This window comes from Alosa alosa, chromosome 16, assembly GCF_017589495.1.
Source record: "Alosa alosa isolate M-15738 ecotype Scorff River chromosome 16, AALO_Geno_1.1, whole genome shotgun sequence".
Classification (NCBI taxonomy): domain Eukaryota; kingdom Metazoa; phylum Chordata; class Actinopteri; order Clupeiformes; family Clupeidae; genus Alosa; species Alosa alosa.
Genome location: NC_063204.1, coordinates 49,699 through 59,698, shown reverse-complemented (window position 1 = coordinate 59,698; position 10,000 = coordinate 49,699). Strand labels below are relative to the sequence as shown.

Sequence of the window (10,000 nt, the reverse complement as noted above, 5' to 3'; positions counted from 1 at the left end):
ACACACACACACACACAAACACACACACATATACACACACACACACACACACACAGTCAGCTCTGCACAGGTCACCATAGAGACTAGGGATGCAACAGTACAGTGTGTCCATGGTTCAGTACGTATCACCACGGTAACGGTACAGTGTGTGTGTGTGTGTGTGTGTGTGTGCTTGCGCGGCATTCGGTGTGTGTGTGTGTCGCGTGTCGCGTGTGTGTGTGTGTGCGTCGTGCACGCGTTAATGGCGTGCGCGTCTTAAATGCGTGGCGCGTGTGTGTGCGCCGCGGCGCGTCGCGTGTTTGTGTGTGTGTGTGTGCGTCGCGTGCGTCGCGTGTTTGTGTGTGTGTGTGCGCGTCGCGTGCGTGTTTGTGTGTGTGCCGCGGCGTCACGTTGTGGCAAAGCGTGTGGCAAATGCGTGTGGGCAAGTGTGGCTAAATGCGTGTGTGTGTGCGTGTGTGTGTGTGTGCGGCACGTGTGGTAATGCGTGTCGCAGCGCAGCGTAATGCGTGTGCGTGTGTGTGTGGGCGCGGTGCTTGTGTGTGTGTGTGTGTGCGTGCGTGCGTGTTTGTGTGTGTGTGTGTGTGCGTGCGTGCGTGTTTGTGTGTGTGTGTGCGTGCGTGTGTGCGTGCGTGCAGTACGATGCTCACCCTGGTTCTTGACCTCGGCGAACTCTTTGTTGTACTCATCGAGAGTCTCGCGGAGCTTCAGGTTCTCCGTCTCAATGTCGTGCATCTTCTGAACCTTCACATGCAGCTGCTGAGCCAAGTCCAGCACTGGGACTGGGTCTATGAGAGGGGGATAGAGAGGGAGACAGAGAGAGAGAGAGGGAGAGAGAGGGGGAGAGAGGGAGGGGGATAGAGAGGGAGAGAGAGAGGAGATAGAGAGGGAGGAGAGAGAGAGAGAGAGGAGATAGAGAGGGAGGAGAGAGAGAGAGAGAGAGAGAGAGAGGAGATGGGGAGAGAGAGAGGGGGATAGAGAGGGAGACAGAGAGGGAGAGAGAGAATGTTGGAAATGTCATTTTCAGTTCAGCTGGCCAGTGAAGCATCCAACGTCCAAGTAGCCACTCAAGGACAAAGGGTGTGTGTGGTGTGTATGTGTGAAAGTGTGTGTGTGGTGTGTAAACAGCATCAAATGTAAAAATGATATTACTTTGTCATTATTAGCATTTAATGATATGAAACATTAAACATTCGGCCCGCTGGCCAATTTTCAAAACCCAATGTGGCCCTTGAGCCAAGTCTGCCCACCCCTGTTGTAGAGTGTGTAGGGCATCAGAGCCTTGGGGTAATCTGTTCTACCCCCTCAAAACAAAACATTACCTGGTACATCCATGAGTCTCTTATAGACGTTTTTGGGGGGCAGGTTACCTGGTACATCGATGAGTCTCTTATAGACGTTCAGAAACGCAGCCTCCGCCTCCTTACTCCGCCTGCTCAAGGCATCGATCTGAGACAGAGGGGGGGGGGGGATGTTGAATGAGTAAGCGCTAGCACACACACACACATAAACACAATTAACACACACACACACACACACAACACACACACACACACACATAACACACACACTTAACACACACACATAAACACACTTAACACACACACATAACACACACTTAACACACACACACACACACACATAACACACACACACACACACACAAAAACACACACAAACACACTTACCGCATTTTCGGACTATAAATCGCACTTTTTTTCATAGTTTGGCTGGTCCTGCGACTTATAGTCAGGTGCTTAATTTATATATGAAAAAAATTATATAATTGAACATGTTTTTAAATGTTTATTTATATTAACTGACATGAACCCTACATGAAACATTACCATCTACAGCCTAGAGAGAGCGCTCTCAAATGCACAAGTCCTGTGCACTTTCAGTCAGAGATTAGTGCTTGTGCTATGCCTGAAACACATGTGCATACTTAAATGCTCAAATGGCGGGATTCTATTTATAGCGGGCCTCAGATTCGACAAATAAAAGCCAGTATAATTTTGTTTCAATTTAACTCATAAAAAGAGCTCTTTTAATAATTTATATTGTTGGTTGGTTTAATATTGTTGCCAATGAAAAGTCATCTTCCCACACCATGAGTCTCCAACACGTTGCTCTCAAGCTACCAGTCGCACGCAGCCCTTTTCTGAGCTAGAGGCTGAAGCAATAACCTACATTTAAAGCAACACCAAAGAACTTTCCCTCTGTCGCACGCACACTATTTGTTTATCCAGCACCGGCTTTGCAAATAACAATGTCCACAGACAAGGTAGAATATTTTGCATGACTTATAAAAGTACGATGTATTGCGATTTGCGACATCAGATGCAAGTCAAATTTGTAGTTTCTTATGTCTCATTCCATCGAACTACAGATCCGTTACCCGATCTGGCAAACTTGCATAGTGCGGTTATAGCCGATAGAGGGCCCTTGGGTTTAATGCAGAATTGCCGTTCACCCTGTTACGAAGTTGATGAACCACTGAAACAATTTTGGAAACATTATTTTAAGGTACAAAAAACTATTTGGTGTTGCTTTAAACACAATTGTTGCTACCAGGCATCAGCCTACGAATTTTTTTAAAAAGTAAATCATGCATAATTTATCAAATAACTAAATTTAGGCTCTTAGACCTTTTTGGCTATACGGAATACTGTTTCACTTGCAGCACAGCACACGTTCCATAAATGAATGAAAGCGAATGCCTTATATCGCAATAAGCGGATGGAAATCCCAACATTCTTTCATACATGAAACTTAATAGAGAACCATTAAATACCCCACAGATTTCAGTGGTCATCAGTCCCGATATTTATCAATATAATCAAACAGTCCAAACGTAAATCAAATCTCAAATTGAACATCTTCTGCTTTTGATAGCCTACCGGTATGCCGCTCCAAACGAAAAGTAGGCATATGTCTCACAATAAAACGCAAGAAATAAAGGCCTATAGCTGATCGCTGTTTTGCTACTAATTATCTTTCACGTAATGAATATGCACAGAAAGTGAAATTAGGCCTACTATGCGCTCTGTGTCTGTAGCTGTTCACGTCCGCAATCGATTATAACGTTCCTCAAATGGAGAACACATCCATGTTCTCTCGCGTTATAGGCTGTCATGCTTCTGTGTTCGCAAAATTCCTGACGGTTCCTGATCGCTAAACGTTTGTCGATAGCGTTTGATGCAGAAGCACCTATAATTTGACTCTAGCGGTGACAAATCCTGCTGAGAGAGAGAGAGCAACGAGAGAGAGAGGCAGCCCCAAAGTGGTCCTGCGTGCGTGCGTGTGTGTCTCTGCATGGGGTTCGTCCGTCCAGTCAATAGTACCACAATAGAGTCGGTCCGTCCAGTCAATAGTCCCGCATTCAGGCCGCTCCATTATTAGATTAATGTCAGACAGCTCTGTAAAATGTGTGGGAATTTCTCGCATTATGATGGCTAGAGTTGCGGGACTTTTATTAGTCTGCTCAATACTTAGTAATAATTTATGCGCAATACCCGCAATCCCGCGCTGGAATTTTTAAATCTTTTTTTTCTCACGCTCTCTTTCTCTCAGCATGTTCTGCTGCCAGCTTGTGCCAATATATCGTCCAAAATGCTTGATTGCATTGCATTCTCCACATTTTTAGCTACATTTTAATTTACCACATCAGCATTTTTGTTCAGTGAATCTTTTGTAAATTGCTTTACAATTACAGTCGGGCCTATTGGCCTATTGCCATGGCTTGCCTCAGCTTCGGTCACATCCTTTTAAAACCGTCTTTTTCTCTATCGTGAGAGTTTAATCTGCTGCCAGCTTGTTACTCCACATCGCCCAAAATGCTTGATTGCATTGTATTCTCCACATTTGTAGCTAATTTTCATGTATCATATCAGCATTTATGTTAAGTGAACATTTTGTAAATTGCTTTACAATTACCGTCGGGCTTAGGCCTATTGACTGGCTTGCTTCAGTCACGTCTAAAACTGCATCTTTTTCTCTCTAGTGAGCATTCAATCTGCTGCCAGCTTGTGACTCCACATCGCCCAAAATGCTTGATTGCATTGTATTCTCCACATTTTAAATACATTTTGGTGTACCACGTGGCATTTTTTTTCAGTGAATCTTTTACTTTGCAATTACCTTCCTGCCCTCCTCTTGGCTGCCTTTACTCCTTCGTCTTCATTAACATTAATCTTTTTGGCCTCAATAATCTAGTTACATAGTCTCTGTTTTTGGTTTTGGATTTTGTTAAATACGTTTCTAAACAAATGCGACTTATAGTCCGGTGCGACTTATATAATGTTTTTTTCTTGTTCATGATGCATTTTTTGACTGATGCGACTTATACTCAGGAGCGACTTATAGTCCGGAAAATACGGTAACACACAAAACTTATGCATGAGTGTGTATATGTGGTAGTTTGAGCTTGGGTATATCAGGATATGTTTGCGTGTGTGTGTGACTGTGTGCCTATATGCACAAGATCACGTACACACACAAAGCCAGGCTTTGATTGGTAAGGCTGACAGTGTGTGTGTGTGTGTGTGTGTGTGTGTGTGTGTGTGTGTGAGTAGTGAGAATGGAGACGCAGAAACAGACAACAGCTGCTGACAAGACTCAATTTTCAGGAAAACACACACACACACACACACTCACCTCCCCCTGAAAGCTCTTCAGCAGCGGTGCTACCTGCTTGCGTAGATCCTGTGGAGAGAGAATGAGTTTTAGCATTTGATCATGAGACCACACCCGAGTCATGGAAACACCCATTTCACCACTGGACACAGCAGGGTTCCTGATGTGGAAACACCCATTTCACTATGGCTGGACCCAATGGAGCCAGCACAAAGCTGTGCTTAACAGGCTACAGTCTAAATGTGTGTGTGTGTGTGTTGTGCTTAACAGGCTACGGTCTAAATGCCTAAATGGCTACCGTTTCTAAATCACATGCAAATAGATATAATAGATAAAGCCCAATGATAGTTATAATAGATATATTAAATAATAAATATCATAAAGCCTAATGATAGATGAGTCATTCCGTGTGAAATCACCCAATTTCAGCAAAATTTGGCAGGTGACCCTCTGTGTTTGTAGACCAAACCTATGCATAGATCTTAAATAGTATATCTGTTTTTACAATGTTACCATCACTCTGTATGTGAGGATCATCGGTCCAAAATTTGGGCTTGTTGCTGAGTTTCTTCATTGAGATAAGATTTGTGAAAAATATTGTCTATAAATCCACTGAATTTTTACTGGATCTTTCAGTCTACTGTTTTGGAAACAAGCTGTTAATTTGAACTGTGATTGGTTTAATGGTATAGACCCCCATGCCCTATAATGGTTTAGCCCAAGATTGAATTGGCTAATTACCTGGCCTATTTAAAGGCTTATTTCACACAGGAGGGAGATACCATAGACTGGCAACACAGGAGAACCAGGGAGACACGTGGAAGAGCTTGAGGCCCAGAAATCAGGGAAGTCATACAGTTTGTTTGTTTGTTTATTATTAAGCTAACCTTGCTTGTTGTGAGGTGGCCTTGTTTGGACAGGCTAAAAGAGAGTAGGTTCCGGTGCCTAGTTTAATGGCATGGTACATGTTTGTTTGTCTACTGAAGATCCCCGGATTTCATGTTTGGACTCTAAATTGTGCTTCCTGGATCTGCCTGTTTGTCTATGGACTAAATAAATTATATTTTGTACAGAACTGCTGTCTCCTACCCTCCCTCGACACCACCTAATCCAGTGGCGCCTCCCTAAACGTGGGGTGGTCGCCTCGGTCCCTCACAATGACCCATCTTGCGTGGTTAACAAAAGTGTACTTCAAATGACCCATCTTGCCGTGTTAACAAAAGTGTACTTCAAATGACCCATCTTGCCGTGTTAACAAAAGTGTTCTTCAAATCTGGATGGCGTCAAGCTGCGGTCATCAGGTGTTTATGAATAAGTCAAATGTGTCCACATAAAACCTGTCCATTTAATGTGTCCGTAAATTAAATCAAATAAAAAGTGCCGAGTTATCCTGTGTCAAATCAGATAAGGCTTTTTGGCCCGTCTCAGATTTTGTTTAAAGCTTGTCTACATTGTGGTCCCAAAAGCTAAGGCCTGTAAAATACGTATGTTCAAATTCTATGTCTATGCTGATATCACTTCAGGTGTGTGTGTGTGTGTGTGCTTCTGCTGATTTCACTTCAGGTTGACTGAACTGGGGTTAGTACTTCATGTCCATTGGTTTTATATAAGACTCTGTGTGTGTGTGTGTGTGTGTGTGTGGGTGTGTGTATTCAGCTGTAATTATCTGTAATCAGAAGCTCTTCCTGGCAGCCAGTGACCTTTATATAAAACTGAAAACCTATTTATAAAAACCTGTTTCAGGACCACACACACACACCCCTCTATCTCACACACACATACCCCTCTCTCACTCACACACACACACACACACACACACACACACACCCCTCTCACACACACACACACACCCCTCTCTCTCTCTCTCTACTATAAGCTCAGGTGAGTATGCTATACTATAAGCTCAGGTGAGCATGCTATGCTATGCTATAAGCTCAGGTGAGCATGCTATGCTATGCTATAAGCTCAGGTGAGCATGCTATGCTATAAGCTCAGGTGAGCATGCTATGCTATGCTATAAGCTCAGGTGAGCTTGCGATACTATAAGCTCAGGTGAGCATGCTATGCTATAAGCTCAGGTGAGCATGCTATGCTATACTATAAGCTCAGGTGAGCATGCTATGCTATGCTATAAGCTCAGGTGAGCATGCTATACTATAAGCTCAGGTGAGCATGCTATGCTATGCTATAAGCTCAGGTGAGCATGCTATACTATAAGCTCAGGTGAGCATGCTATGCTATGCTATAAGCTCAGGTGAGCATGCTATGCTATAAGCTCAGGTGAGCATGCTATGCTATAAGCTCAGGTGAGCATGCCATACTATAAGCTCAGGTGAGCATGCTATGCTATGCTATAAGCTCAGGTGAGCATGCTATACTATAAGCTCAGGTGAGCATGCTATGCTATGCTATAAGCTCAGGTGAGCATGCTATACTATAAGCTTAGGTGAGCATGCTATACTATAAGCTTAGGTGAGCATGCCATACTATAAGCTCTGGTGAGCATGCTAAACTATAGAAGCCACATTGTGGTACAAACAAAGGAATTAGAAATAGGTAGTTATAGGAATTAGAAATAGGTCGTCATAGGAATTAGAAATAGGTCATTATAGGAAAAGCTCAGCTTGGTTTTATATACTGTATTAGAAGATCAAGCGACTAGTTACTATGGTGGAGCCAAACCACAGGCTCACAACAACACACAAGCACGTAAACATAAACACAAACAAACACAAGTACATGTACACATACAAACTGATGCACACGTACACACGCACACACACACACACACACACACACACACACACACACACACACACACACACACACAACTACTTGAGAGGCTTGTGCTGGTCAGCTATGAAAAAGCTGTCAAGTCAACAAAGAGCAAGACAAATGTTTCCTGTGAGTGTGTGAGAGTGTGAACAGGCTTTTTTTCTTTTCAATGAGGGGCCAGTGGCCCTCACGGGAGAGATGCATGTTTGTGTCACGTGTCACCCCATCATGGGTCTCACCAGGATTCTCTGACTATACAAACCAAGTAGAGGTCAAGTGACCTCTAGTATGAATATGCAATATAAAGATGTGGTGTGTGGGTCACCAGGCCTGGTCAGCTTTTGTTAGTTACAACCTCCCCCCTTGCCTGCACACACACACACACACTCACACACACACCCCTTGCCTGCCTGTTCTTCAGAGGCCTCATACTGTTTTTGCATAGATAGATAGATAGATACTTTATTGATCCTCAAGGAAATTCAGGGGGGTCTCCGTAGCATACAGACATCACACACAACATGCACTTACAGCAGAAATGGTAAACATAAGTATAAGTATAAACATATAACTAAACTCCACTGTACAATAAAGACAGTAGAAGATAAGACAGATAAGAAAACTAACAAAACTAAATACTAAATACACTATATAAATTAAATTAAGAAAGTCCAATGTGCATGAGGGTGATCAAGCATTAGACGCTTGTAGTGACAGGGCCAGGACTGGTGAGGTGCTAAAGGGAGTGAGTGTCATGGTGAAGGTTCAAACAGTAATCCAACCATAGTCCTTAGTTATGTGTGCCTGGCAAGGTGCTCAAGAGAGTGAGTGTCATGGTGAAGGTGCAAAAAGTAGTCCAACATTAGTACAACAGTCCAACAGTGCAAGAATAAGGTCTAGAGACCAGCATAAATAATATAGACAAATAGGAGAGTAAAGTGTAATGTAGACAAGGTAAAATAAAAAAACTATTTTTTTAGTGCAAGAACAGGTTGAGGTAATAGAGTTATAGCCATTCATTCATTCAGTATTGTATCAGAAGCCTGACCGCAGCCATTGATCATGTGTGCTAATATAGCATGAAAAACAGTGTAGCATAAAAACAGTAGTGAAAACATTAGGCTGTGTACAGTAGTAAAACAGTAGTAAGCAGTAGTGGGCAGTCAGTACTCAAGCAGAGAAGTCTATCTCTCCTCTTCCCTTTAGTGAGGCATTGAACAGTTCAATGGCCCTAGGAACAAATGACTTCCTCAGCCTTTCAGTTGTGCATGGCAGTGAGCGAAGTCTCCAGCTGATCAAGCTCTTTTGGTTTTTGATTGTGCTGTAGAGCGGATGACATTCATTGTCCAAGATGTTGTTCAGTTTGTTCAGGGTCCTTTTGTCAGATAGTGAAGTGATGCACTCCAGTTCAGCTCCCACTACAGAGCCAGCCTTCCTTACCAGCCTGTCAAGTCGTCCAGCATCCTTCTTCTTTGTGCTTCCTCCCCAGCATACCACTGCATAGAAGAGAGCTGGCCACAACAGACTGGTAGAACATCCTGAGGAGCTTGCTGCACACATTGAAGGACTGCAGCCTCCTCAGGAAGTACAGCCTGCTCTGTCCTTTCTTGTAGAGTGCATCAGTGTTGGCTGACCAGTCCAGTTTATTGTCCAGGTGGAGACCCAGATACTTGTAGGTGCTTACCACCTCCACATTGACCCCATCAATGGAGACTGGTAGCAGAGTGGGCTTAGACCTCGCGGAAATCCACCACCATCTCCTTGGTCTTTGAAGTGTTGAGTTGAAGATGATTGAGTTTGCACCACTGCACAAAGTCCTCCACCAGGCTCCTGTACTCCTCCTCCTGCTCGTCCCTGATACACCCCACAATTGCAGTATCATCAGAAAACTTCTGCATGTGGCATGACTCCAGTGTTGTAGCAGAAGTCAGATGTGTACAGGGTGAACAGGACTTGGAGAGAGCACAGTGCCCCCGTGGCCCGGGTGCTGCTGATCAGTGTCAGAGAGACAGTTCTTCAGTCTGGCCGAACTGTGGTCGCCGGGTCAGGTAATCTGTAATCCAGGTTACCAGGTGAGCGTCCACACCCATCTGCAAGAGCTTGTCTCCCAGTCTGAGGGGTTGGATGGTGTTAAAAGCACTTGAGAAATCAAAGAACATGATTCTCACAGCACTTTTCCCGGGGGGTGAGACATGATGTCTTCCACAGTGTTGGAACTTGTCCGAGACGTAGACTCCAGTTGAAGATGTGCTTCAGTGGCTCCCCCAGTTCAGCAGCACAGGCAGCACGTTGACGTTTCACACCTGGTGCTAAGCAAAAGGTCCCGAGCCAGGCTCTCAGTGAATTCTGATAAGACACAGGACACTCTACGTACAGACAAGGACACACACATGAGATCCACCTGGGTAAATGACCATAGCTGATTTACAATACTATAAGTGTGTGTGTTCAGAAATGTGGTAATGCCTGTTACAGAAGTGATGATGAGCACCATTAAATCCTGTTCAACTTGCAATACCAGTCACAACACACACACACGCACGCACGCACAGCACACTAGGGCTGGGACGGTAACCGCATTACCGCGGTCACG

At 44.1% G+C, this 10,000-nt stretch overlaps 1 protein-coding gene across 1 annotated transcript in view; it reads right to left on the bottom strand.

Annotated features, from left to right (window-relative positions):
* cux1b (cut-like homeobox 1b) overlaps positions 1–10,000 on the bottom strand; it is a 65,359-nt gene that overhangs the window by 47,525 nt on the left and 7,834 nt on the right. The window contains 3 exon segments of the mRNA XM_048266910.1: positions 648–785; positions 1,368–1,446; positions 4,654–4,701. Coding sequence (XP_048122867.1) covers positions 648–785; positions 1,368–1,446; positions 4,654–4,701 — 265 coding nt within the window.